At 35.5% G+C, this 17147-nt stretch overlaps 1 protein-coding gene across 1 annotated transcript; it reads left to right on the top strand.

Moving 5' to 3' along the window:
• On the top strand, positions 3418 to 7998 carry LOC18791796. Its single transcript, XM_020556069.1, has 10 exons — positions 3418 to 3446; positions 3689 to 3772; positions 4130 to 4280; positions 4402 to 4488; positions 4738 to 4857; positions 6098 to 6226; positions 6323 to 6400; positions 6483 to 6708; positions 7005 to 7228; positions 7424 to 7998. Exons 3-10 carry the CDS (start codon positions 4179 to 4181, stop codon positions 7445 to 7447), a joined length of 990 nt encoding a protein of 329 aa, XP_020411658.1. The 5' UTR covers positions 3418 to 3446; positions 3689 to 3772; positions 4130 to 4178; the 3' UTR covers positions 7448 to 7998.

Here is a 17147-nt window from a genome sequence, read left to right as displayed (position 1 = left end):
AATGATTTTAGAAATTAAACTTAACAAGAAGTTCATCAACTCATTCCATGTAGGCATATTGATCAACCAAAATACAAAAGTCAACTGAATTAAACTAAAAGCATTGTGTTTAAATAGCTTAGGCACTAAAGTAGCATTGGGTTTAACACTCCCTCTTCAGCGTCGGAAACGGTATCACCGTAGCCAAACATTACTTTTACAGTTTTAGGACTTGAGGTTATTTTGGTTTTTACTATATTTCGTCTATTTTGTTTGTGATTAAGGGCTCGTTTGGGAGTGTGATAGGTACCAAAAACCAAAAAAAAATCAACTGAAATAAATGATTCTTCATTCATAATTCCAAAATGGCCAATGGCCTCAAACTAAATACACTCAAGAGTGTGAGCTTACCAACGGTATTGCCTAAAGATATTGAAAGGAAATCTATAGGCCCACTAGTCAAGGATTCTAACATAATGATTTTGGATAAGCGAGGAGAATCATTTCTCTATATAATCAATTAAGGTGGTTTAAAGTGATTTTATGGAGAAGTACATGAGAGGTGCCTCTTCCCATAAGTAATTTTGGCCCTCACATAATCACTCCCACACAAACCCTAATCAAGGCCGGCCCTGACTTTTGGGTGGCCCTAGGCTAGAAATGAAAATGAGGCCAATTTCTCTTTCATTCTCCTAAATATAATAAAATAACATGGAAAAAAAATTATGCAATTAAATACAATTTGGATAAATAAACACAGCTCCAGTATTGGTCATATAATCACTGCCCCAATCTGAAAATAAACAAGAATGAGGACACAAATATTTTTCACTCTCTCATATTTCCTCGCTGAATAATCTATTAACAAGAATTTTTGGATAAATAAAAGAATTTCTAGTCCCTAGCTTTCTTTCATCGATTGCTACTTTTAGTAATTAAAAACTTTTTGGCAATTAAATACTTTTTTGTTTTTTGATCAAATAGAAACTTCATTAGATAAACTTCAACGTTACAATCAAAGACATCAACAAGACATCTAAAATACCAATCCCAAAAGAGTAACAAACTAACTTGCTAAAAGCAAAACTAACGCGGACAAAAGCCGCACTAAAACTAATAGCCCACATCACTACAATTAGTCATAAGCCCAAACAAAGCCCAGAAATCCAACATAACCAAAACCCTTAATCAACTCATGAGTCTAAACAAACCCTACCACCACCACCTGAAGAAGAGCCATCACGGCCACACCCACCATCGCATCTGTAACAGATCTGGGGAAAATATGATTTCCAACGATCTACCTGCGCATAAGAGCGAACAAATAAACGAAAACAATAACTTTGCCAAAGAACAATTGGGTGATTTGCAGCAACCTTCGTCAAAGACGATGTAAAATCAAATTGAAAGAACATAAGCGGGGTTAGGGGGCGGGTTTTGGGAGTAGGATTTGATTGAGAACATAGACTAAAAGAAGTGATGGAGAACTTCAATCTAACCATGGCTTAGAAGAAACCACCACAAGAGGCTTTTTATTCAAACCGCCCCAGTGGACTTATTCACTAACCTAAAAGGAAAAGACGAAAAGAGAAGAGGGAGAGGAGGGCAGTGACGCTTCTTCCTCCTCTCCCCTCTACGGAATTTTCCTTTAGGACTCACAGAGGGAGAGAGCGGCTAGGATTTGGAAAAAAGCACTATAGGAATGTATTGTCTCTCTAAAATTGAACATTGGTAAAATGGGGAAGTTTTTTTTATTTTTTCACAATTAAATACTTAAATACATGCAATTGATGTTCATATATTACATAATTTTCATTTGAACTCTTCAGAAACACTTGTAATTAGATTTGGGGCCTCCAAATACCAAACTATTGAAATTATTCTCCTCTAAAATCATATTCTTCAACTTGGTACATATAATATATATATATATATATATAATTTAGGGCCCTACAAATATGAGGCCCATGGCCATCGCCCTCCTTGCCCACCCTCAGGGCCAACACTGACCCTAAGTTAATTTATAACTCTATTATCTCTAAGAGAAAGCAACTCACTTGTAACATGTTGTATATCTCTTTTTCTTTGTATCTTTCTCATCACATACTAACCACACAATGATATAGAACATGTTACATGTAAAGTTATTTACTAGGAGTGTTTGTGTAAATTATATAGGCTGGAAAACTAAAAAAGACAAACAACATTTGTTTTTATATAAACAACATTCTACTTTAATCTAATTTAAACTATGAGAAGGGATATTCGAACTTGAGTGTATTCAAACTTGAGTGTAGAGTGGGAGAAAGACTTTCATGAAAACATGATAGCACTATTTTGTTATCCTGGTCAATAACGCTATGACAAGAGTGATAACACATCCACGTGGCATAACGTTATTAGTTCTAACTAAGTTGCACATCTGTTATAGTCAACTTGACTAAGCCTATATTTGTGTCAAATAACATTTTTGACTTGTTTAGCTCATTTTTCACTTGATCCTAGGGGTGGGCACGATTCGGTTTGGACCGGTTTTTGCCTCAAATTAGAACCGATCCGGTACTATTCAATCGGTTTGGTTCGGTTCGGTTTTAATAAAAAAATTTCAAAAACTGTCCGGTTTCGGTTCCGGTTCGGTTTTGAACCGGATTATAAAAATTATTTTTTTAAAATTATTTTTTAATACAATTCTCAACTGAAATATTATTTTTTTACTTGAAAATTAACAAATTATTCAATTTCATATAAAAAATAAATATTAAAGTGAGAAAAGAGAGATATTTTGACATTGAACTTGGATAAATATTAGATTTTTTTAGTGAAATTAAAAATATAGCATTAAATATAAATATATATTGAAATTATATATTTTTTTAGTTTCACCGGTTCGGTTTGGCCCGGTTCGGCTTTTGAAGACATGGAACTGGATCCGAAATCGGCCCAAACCGGTCCGATTCGGTTTTTGATCGATTTTTGACTTTTTGGTCAATTCGGTTTTTTTCCGGTTTGATTCGGTGTGGTTCGGCTCGGATTTCCGGTTCGCCGGTTTGAGTGCCCACCCCTACTTGATCCGTGTCACCTCAATTTTGAAAATTTTAATCACGAATCTTTGTAAGTTAGCAGGTCTAACATCGCTGAAAAAATTAACGAGCTTCTTATGTTTTGGGTTGATTGCAAATATATGGAAAGGCAATAGTGTCATCTCATCATCTCATGTGATGGTTACATATTGCAACGTCGGATTCATCTATTAGTTTAATTTGGACTTGATTGCAAACTAAATCAAGTTACGAGACAAAAATTGAAATGATAGGACTAAAGTGAAAATTAGTACAAAAAAATTGTAATTTGGCGAAATTAAAAACATACTGAACTTCAAGGAATGTTTGTCTCTTTTACCCCGGTATGTGCTGAGTTACAGAACGGCTGTGAACTGACTTTCTCTCTCCCTCTCTCTCGCTCTCAAAGTAAGTCAAAGCCATCACTCAAATTTATTTATTTTATTTTCATGCCATGGAAAATGCGTTAGGTACTCTACATACAAATTGGTTTGAGGAACTTGTGTATTTCATGAGGCATTAGATTAAGATTAGATGAGAAAAATGTTGAAATCAGTGGGAAGCATTGTGTTGGTCCTGTTGCTCCCTTTGTTTCTGTTTTTGATCTTTTCAATCTTCAATGTCTGTGATCTGAATGATCCATTATCTAGATTTGGAAGCAGTTTCACATTCAATTCCATTCTCACATATAATGCCCACCACCTGCTTCACCCTTTTCACGTTTTTCCCACCAGGTGCTCTATGACCCTGTAAACTCTCTCCTTTTTTCTTTTTCTTTTTTGGTTGGAAAATTTGAAATTATTTGTTGGGATTAATTGGGTTTATTTGGGTTTCTTTTGTTTATTTCATGTTGGTTTCTTTGTTGCTGTTTTTTTTTTTTTTTTTTTTCTGGTCATGTTATTTGATGATGCTTTACTTGGCCATTACATTGATTCTTACAAAGATGACCAAGCTTTTGCTTCATGTTAGACTCATTGGTATCTATAAAATATGTCCATCAAATATAAAGATGATTAAGCTAGACCTTTCCCAATTATGTTGTTCCAGAAATTTTTATTAACACGAGAATGTAGTGCTGAAAAATTATGCAGGAAGTTAGATAGAATATTTGCTGAAACCACGTTGTCTGCTTCCCCAATTATGAGGAAGGACAGTATTCTTGAGGGGCCTGTGTTAGAGGAATACACATTTGCTGCAAATTCTGCTCCTTTCAATAGCTGCCATGCATCTACCATTGTTGAGGTTGTGCAGGACAAAATAATTAGAAAATAAAAATGAAACATTTGTAGTTCGTTATGATTAGTAGCCTTTATTTTCCCATGGAGAAGTTAACTAGACCAGTGCTTGTTTGTTGTTTGTATAGGTTGATAAAGATCACTTTTTGGTTGCCTATTTTGGAGGTACATCAGAGGGAGCACCCGATGTGAAAATTTGGTTGCAGACATACAAGGTAAACAATACATACAATCCACAAGGGTTGCTCACTTTATGAACAACGAAGGTGTACCCTTATTTTTCTGTTGTCTGGTTAATGTTATCTTTTATTTTGATATAAATTACAAAATGCACTGGAACGGAAGTTATCATTATCCCATTTTAGTCTAGTTGACTGACAGATTCATTCTTAAATTTCTTGGTAAAGCCCTCATCAGACTTTTATATGAATTCCTAACACTAAGAGTAGAATTTTTCTGAGCAGAATGGCTATTGGCAGTCACCTGTCATTGCTGATGAACAACCTGATGTTCCAATGTGGAACCCTGTGCTATTCAAACTTCCATCAGATGAGCTGCTGCTGTTTTATAAAATAGGACAAGAGGTTCAAAAGTAAATTTGTTCTACAACTATCTATAAGCTTTTGCAGTCAAGTTTTATTAAAATCTTCAGTTTTGACTTTATATCTCTTTCTGAGTATGTCCCTAACTGTTTTGTATGTCTTTTTGAGAATGTTGTTTGGCTTATACCACACAAACAAACAGAAATGGAAAATGAATGGGATTGTTCTACATGATTTGAAATTGTTGTCGATGTCGTGGCATTGTATTTATTACTAGATGAAAATTGTTTTGTAGCTCCCAACTAGCTTAACTGGTCAAGTCTCTTGGCTTAGCACTAGAGACCTAGGATCAAATCGTTAATCCACTTAGGTTGGTAGCATTTATAGAGGTTAAGTTATTAGTCTCATAAAGAATGTGCCTTTCGCTATTATTATGTTTTGCAAACTGTTTTTTGTCTTTAAGTACTGACTGAGAACTATCCTCTACTTTTTGATGGTCCAAGAACCAAAGCTGTTAACATGCTCTGATCACAGGGTCATGATTCATACACCAGGTTTTGTTTCCTGTCAACTTAGTACTCAGGAGTACAGAGTGGCAATCATATAGAAACGGGTCTTGTTCAACTAAGGCATAGTTTTTCAAATTTTTGGAATCTTCAATTTAGATCTTCAAGTCCACTATTCTTTTTTTATTTGGTTAGGAGAGAGGGTGTCTGTGGGGAGTGGAGCACAACGGAATCTGTCTGACAATGCAAAGATTTAGTACAGACCTTATGCATGCATTTCAGGCTTCCCATCTGTTTCAAAATACCATTATTGATATAGATAAAAGGTTCTGACTTATCACCAAACTGGGCCGCAGAATTTTAACCTTCTTTGTTCTCACAAAACCAACCCAGTATAGTTCATCCATTCATTACTAATAAAATCTTTTCTTTTTATATCTGATAGATGTTTTGTTTCCCTATGATTTTAGTTCAATTTTAACGAACCCCTTTTGAATGTTTTAACTTAAGCTGCAACTCAGGTTCATATGGTCTCTTTATGATATCCTGTCAAACTTAACTATTAGAATGAATCTAGTTTCAGCTTTGTATGCTTGGTACATATTCTTGGATAATAATTTTTTTTTATTACCATGGTTGGTTAAAACTTTTGTATTCACAAGTAATCATCTGTTCTATGTTTTATACTTATGCTCCTTAACACTTTTTCCATGAAATGCAAACTCAATCGGACTAATGATGTTTTATAAGCTTATTACGTTCCTTTCATTTGTTAGGTTCTTCTAACTTTCAGTTTGATGAATATCAGATGGAGTGGTTGCATGAAGCGATCACATGATAAAGGTGTTACTTGGACAGAAAGAGAACAACTTCCTCCTGGTATATTAGGACCAATAAAGAATAAGGTAGTACTTGCACTCAGATGATAACTTTGGTACATGTCATCACCGTTGATATTAAAAGGCTGCTTTTGCTATATGTTCTGCTTTACTATTCCGCAGCCTATCTTGCTGGAAAATGGACTTTTGCTCTGTGGATCCTCAGTTGAAAGCTGGAACTCTTGGGGGGCTTGGGTGGAGGTTGTCACAGAAACTCAATTATGTAGGGCGGTTAACCTTTCGGTATGTTTCGAATGGCTGCCTAACATAAATGATTCAACAGGTCGCCACAGATTCTGTCAGGTCTTGGAAAAAGTATGGTCCTATTTACATTGAAAATGAAACTCTTAGTGTGATTCAGCCAGTTCCTTACCAGACTGCAAAAGGGACCTTGCGTCTTTTAATGCGATCCTTTGATCACATTGGCAGAGTTTGTATTTCAGAATCCTATGATGGTGGCCAGAACTGGAATCATGCAATACCTACCGAACTCCCCAATCCAAACTCAGGTTTATGGCTGAACTACAGTTCTCTCGTTGTCCAAGGCAGTATGTGCATCCAAGTGTGATAATACGTTTACCTGGATTTTCAAATATCAAGTCCATCTTGTTCAAAATGTTTTCTGAACTTAGTTTTGCTTCAGCATCAGGTCTTTTTCTGTTATTTTGGGCGTTTGCTGTTTATTTGAAGTTATGGATGAACAAAGTTAAATGAATGCATGTAACATGTATATGTTAAGTAAAGGCCTTTTTTTCGTCTTTGCATTCACATATTTAATCTTGGTTTACTCCAATTTTCTTATTAGGTATTGACGGGGTAAAGCTAAGAGATGGCTCTATTGTACTTGCTTATAATACAGTCTCAAGGGGTGTACTTAAAGTTGCACTCTCCAATGATGACGGGGACTCATGGCATGATGCTGTGACATTGGAGGAGAATTTGGGAATGGAGTTCTCATATCCCGCTGTTATCGAGGCTAGTGATGGGTCTGTTCACATCACTTACACTTACAATAGGACACAAATTAAGGTACCTCTTTGAATTTTGATATTCAATATGCATTTTAATAAGTGAGATCCATGGTTGATAAAATATTCTTATATGATATTTTAACCATTCAATAAATATATGGTTTACTGTCTTCTTTTAGGGGGTGTTATTCTGAGATTTGTGTAGAGAATTTCTCAATAGGACGTGTAATTTCTTACGTCATTTATTTTGCAGCATGTTGTCCTCAAACCAAATTGATGCAGTGACTCATGAACAAAGAAAACAAGAAGACATGGATCATTCTTTCTGCATTGCAGGCCACTTAGTGTCATTACGTGTACAATACCATCACTTGTACTAAGCCCTTCGTGAACTTCGATTCTTTGAAGTATAATACCTATTTTGTGCAGCAATAAAGTATGGACTGTATCAAATATCAATCTTTCGCCTTCCCTTATCTTCTTTCAAAAGTTTGTTTGTGTTTAGGTACTTTCCTTGCTCTGGAAGTTAGTTAATTTAATTGTTCCGGTCTTCCCTTCTATTCTTTCAATTTGGATTATACTTGAAGTTTGTCTGTGTTTAGGTACTTTCCTTGCTCTGGAAATTAGTTAATTTAGTTCGTTCCATCCGGCTTGTAGAATGCCATCGGTAAGTTTTACTCGGAATCCTTAAGATGTCATATTTAGTTCCTGCCAATAGGTTTGTTTCTATTGTTTATGACGCTACTACAATTGTAATTATCATGTACAATGTTTAATCTATTATTTAGTTGTACAGAACTGCCTTTCAAATTTGGTAGCTTGCCAAAACACTTGAGGATGTGATACTAATTTCGAGCACTCACATGATCGAACGGGTTTGTTTACTTTGTGAAGTATGCATAACTATAAGGGTCTCTTGCAATTTTCTTCTTGGGAAAGAATTCTCTTATCTGCAGCAACTGTTATCACGAGTAACTTAGTACTAATACAAAGGGTAAAATCTGTACAATGTTTGATGTCCTTAGTTAACAAAATAATTTTCTAATGCTATCTGCATTCCTGCTATCTATCATAAATTTCCACAAACAAAAAAAAAAAAAATTTCAAATCTGGAATTTCCTTTTTATTTTTTATATGTTAAGTTACCAGTAGAAGCAGGGATGTATACTTATCCACTGATCGAGAAGATTATTTGGAACAAGAAAACGTACTTGAAGTTTGACTTCTTTGAACTTTTGTTTTTCTTCCATTTGTTTGAGTTATTTGTGGAGGACAGCAAAATCAAGTTTTTCCTTTATTGACAGGGTAAACTCTTTTTTTTCTTTTTTTTTTCGAGATACAAGCAATATTAAAGGAGAGAGAATCAAACCAAAGACCTCGGGTGCGGGATACATCCCCTACTACTGGTCCAACTTCGAGTTTTGAGCATTGTATCATTCATAACAACACCATGCTCAAGGTTCGAGTCTTGTGATAGGCAGCGTTGGTGGAGCCATGTAGGTTGGAATTGGACTGGGCCTTGTTGGTCGGCGTGGGGATTGGATGGGCTGAGACTTTTTAAATTTGGGTGCTTTTGTTGAAAACATTTACCTTAAAAGTAGTTTCCTCTTTCAAAAAAAAATATTGGAAGGGATTGGCAATCTTTGGTGCAAGAACCAACTGGTTTGGAGAGTATTTTTCCTCACCACTCTTAATCAGTAGTGAGAATTACCACCACATTAATGGCCGTTGTGAGTTGAATTTTAGAGATTTGTGTAATATATAGATTATATCACACTCATTCAACGACAATTAATATGATGGTAATATTCACCACCATTTAAGAATGGTGAGCAAAAATGTTCACACTGAATTGGCAACACACTGATTCTTGCTAGTGTTATGCAGTCAGACTAATGGTATTATCTTGCTGACTAAAATGCCGGCCAAAAAACAAAAAGAAGTTTGGTGATTAAACTTCTTTGGTCAGTGTCATATCTCTATGTGCTCCAGCTTGCATTTCATGGGTCACATTGAATGCCGTAGCTCTTCTCTACCATTATTCATTTCACACTCCTCTTGTCAACCTTTCTCCACTACGGTTATGTTTACTTGCACCAAAGCACTCAAATTCATTGTACCAAACACACAAAAAACCCAAGTGTACAACCAAACAAGAAAGGGCGGTAGAAGGTGGAACATAATTAATGATACGCTCATCAGTCTTTTTGCCATTTTTCTAGAAGATGTTCTAAGGCCATGTCTATTCTGAAACCCAAACTTTTAGGCTCAAATTCAAACTTTTGGATCCAATTCTGGTGGTGGGTAAGAGCCATTAACTTCTTTGCTCCAAAGTGTAGGACTTTTGGTTTTTTTTTACTCTCTCTCTCTCTCTCTTAAAATGGGTCTCACAATTTTTACTTGGCTGCTAACTTCAGTTACTATGTTTGTCTGCACGGGCCTCACAATTTGGGACCCTAAACTCAATTGCACATTTAGGTGGAAATGCTATAATGAGGGGGTTTTTTGGAGAGGGGTTTCAATATGGGATCCATCCCACCATTCAACAAGAGAGAGAGTGTTGGAAATAAACTTTTTAAATGAATGAATGGTGGGATGGAACCCCATATTAAACCTCCTCACAAAAATTCCCCTCATTATAAAAGCTCCCTTCGTCTTGGCTCGGAAGAAAATTTAGAGACGGTTTTTAGTTCCACCATGCCCCTAAACCCCTTAGAATATAAGAGGGAAGCAGGACACCAAGAAATTAAAGAGAGCAATACAATGTATGTGAGCATAACATCACCACGCTCTTCCCAATTCTACCCACCTGTAATTTATTTCTGCTCCCCCAACAACAAATAACATCTAATAAAATCCCCAAAAGAAAAAATAAAATCATATTCCCATGAAACATCAACTGAAGCTCGGCGCCAATTCCGGGAGTTCGCATGTTTATTTAGTATAGAAAACTCACCTTCACTTTTTGCATTAAATGTGAAACTCTTTTTCTTTCTGTCATCTGAAATAAACTTTTCCGACCCATTTATTGTGGAACATAAAGAAAGTTGAATTCCATGCCCTAAAGAGAAGAAAAGAGAGAAGAAGAAAAAAAGGAGAAAAGAATCCAAAAACCCACAAACAAGGCCTAGAAAAAGTCAAGGGCATGGTATCATAGAGCATAAATGCATAGCCAATTTTGTAGGGTTATCATGGTGAAAGAAAAAGTTTCTTTTGATCTTTGCCCTCTCTGAATTCCTCTCTGAATTTCTGAAAAGTTGCTGTTAAAAAGATGTAAATCCTGGACACAAAAGTGCCATGCTTGCTTTCTCTTCTTTATTGGAATGTCATGTAAGTTTCTAAATCAGTCAGCTTTTTGTTCACTGTATACAAAGCGCATGTTTGAGCTTCGATAAAAGCAGACCACCATCACCTTTCTATCTCTATCTCATGAGTCATACACACAAAATCTAAGTGCTGGATTTCTTGGTCACTTTGCAACTTTATTTTCTTGGGTTTTATAACAGTAGGAATGGGTTCTCTGTTTTTGCAGCTTTTAGTAGGCGTTATACATGTGGGGTCTTTTTAACTTTATCTTTGGTAGTTGTTTTGTCTTTACATTGTGCTTGTTTTTACCTATGTAATAGCTCCCTCAGAATCAGAATCTTTCAGCCTTTTTTTTTGCAATCCCAAAGTTTTTACCCTAACATAAATCCTATATAATAAAATCTTAAATCTAAAAGGCTTAACCCTTCAGAGCATCTCCAATGTTCGACTGCAAATTACAGATGTGAAAACCACAAGAGTGCTAGGCTCTGATATCATGCCAAACAGTATATGTAAATTTTCAAATATGTATTTTTTTTAATATAAAGATATTTATAAGGGTTAATTTCACTTTAGTATTGTGGAAGCAAATATTCACAGATTCTAGGTCAAATAATTAATTCAATCAATTTAGGAATTATTTTATTCTTATCATAATTGGGAATTTGATTAATAAATCAATTTCTCCAAATTCGGGAAGAATAATTCCTTTCTATATGTGGAATTATTCTTCCGAAACTGTAGCATCCGAGGCTCCTATAAATACATGACTACGCACAAGATTTGAGGTAATTCTAAACCTACGTCTGAAACTCTGCAGAAATTCCCTCTCACAACCCTAGCCGCCACACACACACTTTCTCTCTCTCTCTCACACACACAAGCAGTGGCGGACCTGTGCAAGCGCAAGGAGGTTCACCTGCACCTCTAGACGCCGGAAAAGTCTATTAGAGCAGCTGGAGTTGCACCTCTGCTTTAGACCAGAGATGCACGCAACATGCTCGAGGAAATGCCCAAACCAAACTGGGCGCTGTGCCCATCGCGCACGCACTTGTTTTTTTTAACACATCCTAGCCAAAACAATGTCGTTTTGGACTAGGTTTTAAAAAAGTTTTTTATTTTTTATTTTTTATTATACCTAGCCAAAACGATGTCATTTTGGACCAAGGTGTTTTAAAAAAAATAGGGAAGTTGCTAGGCCATTTCTCTTGGGCTTTCCAATTTCTATAATTTCTTACTTAATTGGGTTTTAAGTGGGAGTTATCTTTATTCAATTGGATTTTGGGAATTCCTTGTTTAAGTGGGATTGGAATTCTCTTTATAAAGGACCAATTTAACATTATTCAATTTCATCAAAGTGTGTGTGCATCACAAGAATCCTACGTTTTTTTTCCTTCTTGAGTACGCCAATCCAAAGTAAGTCGAATGCATTTTTTTTTCTTGGGCAAACGCCAATTTTGTTTTTCTTTGTTTTTTCTTTTTTTAATAAATTTATTTTTTCTTATTTAGCTCTCTCTGTATTAGTTAGATCAATATGATATTAAATCTCGTCGGCAACAATTGTAAGTTAATTGTAATGTTATTTTTTTAATTTATTATGAAAATAACATTAGTATTGTTTAAATTATACGGATGCTTAGTTGTCTTTTTTTTTTTTTGAGCTCTTAGCTTTTGAAAATTGCACCTATGCTAAAAAATTTCTGGGTCCGCCGCTGCACACAAGGCTCTGACCACCACACACGGCTCTGGCCACCCGATTCTTCTCGAGAGAAATCTCCGTACACTTGTTAGCTATTGTTTTTCCTACACACAGTTGACCTAACTTAGGCATCGGAGGGCCTTTGGCCAAAACTCCCCGAGTGTGGTCTTTTCACTCCGTGTTGTTTTACAGGGAGAAAGATAAGCAAAGAGGAAGAATGAATCTTCAGACGAATATTCTTTAGGGACGAAAATCACTCTCACAGGTACCCTACAGTTGTACCCTTAAGGCTTGTTAATCAATGCACTTTCAATTTTAACAATGCAATACCCTGGATTAGTCAATTTGTTACAATGTGGCTCTGTCGTTAGCTAGGTTGATCATCAAAAAAATCAATAAGTGGAGGCTTGGGTGGTGGTGAGTGGTGGTGGAGTGGGTTATGTGCTGGGTTCGTGAGAAAGGATTTTTTTTTATAAAAATTTTATTATTTAATATTTAATTCCAACTAAGCAAAAGAAGTAGGCGCCACAAATGGCACGTTAGTACTTAACGGATTTTCTGAGGTCAACCTAACACCACAACTACATTGCAACAAATTGATCCGGGGAAAGTGCATGGAATACCATGCCTTAAGGGTACAACTGTAGAGTACCAAACTGAAATTAAGTAAACCCTAATACAAAGAAGAAAAGGAGGGTAATGATGAATAGGAATATTTTTATACAAATTTTAGGTTTTTAGGTGAAATAAATTATATTATGGTTAATTTCAATTTAGTACCTTGAATTCTCACTCTTAAAGCATGTTTGCCTTTTCACTTTCAATTTTAACAATAAGTACCTTATATTTGAAAAAAAAAAATTGCAATGTGACTCTGCCGTTAGGATGGCTATTTAAAAATCTATTAAATGATGACGTGGCTGTTTTTATTAAAAAGAACTTATCAAAATTTCCCAAATCCGCCAAGGTGAGATCTGTTAAGATAAGGCCCACTAAGGTTAGATTCGTCGAGATGAGATCCGCCAAGGTGAAATCTACCAAGGAAGAATCTCCAATCTTCCAGAGGGCTAGTCTCCAATGTGCCAATTCGGAGACCTCCAAACCGCCAAGGAGGAATCTGCAAATCCATTGGTGGGTTGGTCTCCAATCCACCAAAGAGGAATCTCCAAATGCTTCGGAGGGTTGGTCTCCAATCTGCCAAGGAGGAATCTCTAAAACCTCCAAAGAGTTGGTCTCCAATCCCCCAAGTCGGAGACTTCCAATCCACCAAGGAGGAATCTCCAAATCCTCCAAATCTCCAATCCACTAAGGAGAGGTCCACCTAGACCAAATCCGCCAAGGTGAAATCCACCGAGGTGAGATTCATCACGGTAAGATCCGCCAATGAGGAATCTCCAATCCATTGCAAAGTTAGTCTCCAATCTGCCAACAAGAGGTCCACCTAGACCAAATCCACCAAGGAGGGACCTCTCATTGGCCAAGCATGTGGCCTCCCATCAGCCAAAGGATGTGGCCTCCCATCGGCCAAGCCTAGAACTCCAGAGGTTTAGAATTCCAGAGACTTAAAGGTCACAAGGTTCCGCCAGATGTCAAGCTAAAGTTTCGCAGGTCCAAGCTCAACCCATGGAATCAGACGCAAGATTTTTGAAGGATTTTCACGTACGAGGCAGAAGTCATACAAGGAAAGAAATCAAAGAAATTGATGACAATCCAGAATATTCCAAATAAAGAGAGAATCAAGCAATAAGAGGATTTCCCAATCCAATCTCACATATTTAGTCGAAGGGAAAAGGGATGCCTTACATAAACCTCATCAGATGAAAAGAGAAGGGATACACATCATCAGACACACAAACCTATTTTTTTTGTCTCACACTTTTCTTTTCCTAAACTTAGGATTTTACTTTTCAAGCACGTAGACTAGACCAGCTCTTCATTTTCCAAATGTAAGTTTAATTTCTTGCAATTTACATTACCTTGTTTTTAAATTCATGTTTAGTTAAATTATTTTGTTATCGAATTCCCTTTAAGTTTAATCTTAGTTCTTTATCGTTCTTGTTATTTTCATTCCGTTCTTAAATTTAATTTACATTTGTTTATCAATTTGATATAATTTATTGCACTTTAATTCCTGTCATTTAGTTTAATCACATCTTTAATTTATTTGCATCATTCTCACTAAAAAAAACCTAAAAATCACAAAAAGAATCCATACGAAGCCTAATCATCCTTGAATCCGAGGAAGTGAAAGAACCTAGGCGAAGAAGAGGTTCCTTGTTTGGCCGATCAATCGTTTGCTCTGAAGTCAAAAGCGCAACACATCCATCTAACTCTTTCTATCCAAGCCATTCAGTGACTTGGTGGTGGTACGCCTACACATTTTGAAGAATGACCAAAATTTCCTTCTATTAGCCACCTCGATCAAAAAGAGGGGAAAAAAAAAGGAAAATAATATTTCTTTATAGGTATAGTATAATTAAACAAATTTGTAGTATGAAAATCAGGTTGTTAATTTTGCATTTATAGTAGTTTCATATGGATTTTTTTTCCCTTTCAAGAATGACTACTCTTTAAGTACTATATTTTCTTTTGGTACATTGGAGGAAATCTAGCCATAAACCTATAATAACCGTAACTCTTTTCTCTATCCTTGAGACCTTAGATACTCATAGGGAAGTTTGAGTTCCCATTCCATTCCAAATATCCAAAATATCACTTTTCAAGTGCGCTTGCATGTAACCGCATGTTGATTTGATTTGGGTTCTCTTAGGACCACTCAAGAAGATATATATTTAAGTGTGACATAGAGAAAGTGGCTTTTTTTCATATATAAACTAAGATATTAGCCCGACTCTAAAGCTTCTTTATTTAGATCCTTCAGAACAAAGATAGGTTTGTCTCCCACCTACACCTACATTCCCAAGTTTTGTTACTTCAGAGGCTTTCCTTCACATGCTTGTACATAGGAAGGGCAGTGGTTTCCTTTATTTTAATAGAAGCCTCCCTTTTTTTTATTATTATTAAAGAAGAGCCTAATGAACGGGTGCCTTATTTGATTTCAAATTACAGATACCTTCTGGCTTTTTGTTCTGTAAATTTATATTTGCAGATTTTTTTGTTCCAGCTGACCCAATTATTGACTACCCGGAATGTTTCTTCATTGCCACCAAGACAAAATTCTTCATTTTTTTTATAAATAAATTTGACAAGTCGTGTTTTACCATGTTCGTGTCATGTCATGTGAAATTATCTTAAATTTAAATATGACTCATCAACTTACCGTGTTCAAATGATTAAACTCAAACTCATTTGGGTATCATCAAGTCAACCACCTAGTTACCCTCACAAAAGATATACAAATACTGAAAATTTAGAGAACGTATACGAGAGAATCAATTGATAAAGGTTAAATCCCATATATTTTATAAACTAGGGTGATTTTTATTTTTTATTTTTTATTTTTTATTTTTTGTTGAGAAAAACGATACATTCAAATGACAAGAAAACATTATAAAAGATCCTCAACGAGCGCATTCTTAAATGATATTGGGAGGATCCCTATACCATGAACACGTGTTTTCAATCGACAAAGCAAAACAAGCTAATCTATAAGCCACTAAAGCAGAAAGCAGAATCTTACAGTCTTCAATCAAGAATCAAAAATCCACTAAAGCACGAGTTTATAAACTAAGGTGATTTCGTTAACAATAGAAAGTGACAATTCATACGTTGGCCCCTCAATATTCATCTAATAATGAATATCTATCTGTTAAGCAATGCCTTCGAAGTTTCAATGGCCTTCATAAGGTCCCTCATTATTGAATATGTCGAGTAATAATATACTTGATTTATAGATCGTTGAGGATAAAGGGTTGAATGATAATCCGAGATCATTTATGAATGCAGTTGAAAGTGGGTTCATTTCTAATTATGTTCAACTAATTTCTTATGGGTTACCCATGAATTGATGAGTGGTAAAAAATTGGGTGGTGCCGGCTTCATATTTTTAGTTAATAGCTAGTAGAAAACTATTCTCTTATTCGATTGATAGTATATATGGTATAATATGAAACAATTTTGGGATGACAATGTTTTAATATGAGTGGACGATATGGTTTTTGTTTCATCGTTTTAGAGTGTATTAATAATAAATAAATAAACATATTATAGCATTAGCGAATTGGTAACACCACAAGATAGTGTGACTGTGACACTAAAAAATTTCTCCATATGTTATAAGATGTTGATGTGATTTATGTATATTGATAGAGAAATAGAGGAAGTGGTGAGGTCTATATCACCTTAGATTATTGTTGTTAATAATAGTGCAACATGTATTGATGAAGATTTCCTGTCACTAATTAATTAAATTAAAGAATGTGGGCCCCTTTAAGAGACGGGCATCTTGGAGATTTGTCTTAACTTTTAAAAGCACATTTTTAAAACCTAACTTTATGGTTTAAAATGAAACCCATAACAAAATTAATACATTAATGTAAGGATTAAGTTCAAGTGTCTCACGTAGGCATGTCTTCCTTTTGCGATGTACCCAAAAGGATCAGTCATTCTTAGAAAGCTTTTGTTAATTTCTTCCCATAAAGTTGAATGCTTATGTGTAAAGTAGAAGCGATTAGTGCTTGACAAAACCAAATTTCCACACAATTAGTGGAGGAAAAAGTAGCTTTTTTCAGCCTCTTCTAGGTGGGATTTTCTATTGTTAGTAACTCGAAAGTAGATGATATGTTCTTTCAACAAAGCTTTTGAGTTGGAGATTCGGCATCTTTTCACAGCCATCAGGGAAAAAAAAAAAGTTCTTTAGTTAAAATGAACAAGTCTTCGATGGCCGGTGCCCCCTATCATCAAGGCTTTACTCTTAATAGACAGAGTATGATCATAAATACTTCAAAAATCTTGTTATGAAAGATAACCCAATTTCACAATGATTATATATAGCATGTAGAGAGGAAAAAAA

Source organism: Prunus persica, chromosome G1 (genome assembly GCF_000346465.2).
Source record: "Prunus persica cultivar Lovell chromosome G1, Prunus_persica_NCBIv2, whole genome shotgun sequence".
Classification (NCBI taxonomy): Eukaryota; Viridiplantae; Streptophyta; class Magnoliopsida; order Rosales; family Rosaceae; genus Prunus; species Prunus persica.
This window is presented reverse-complemented; position numbering and strand designations above follow the sequence as displayed.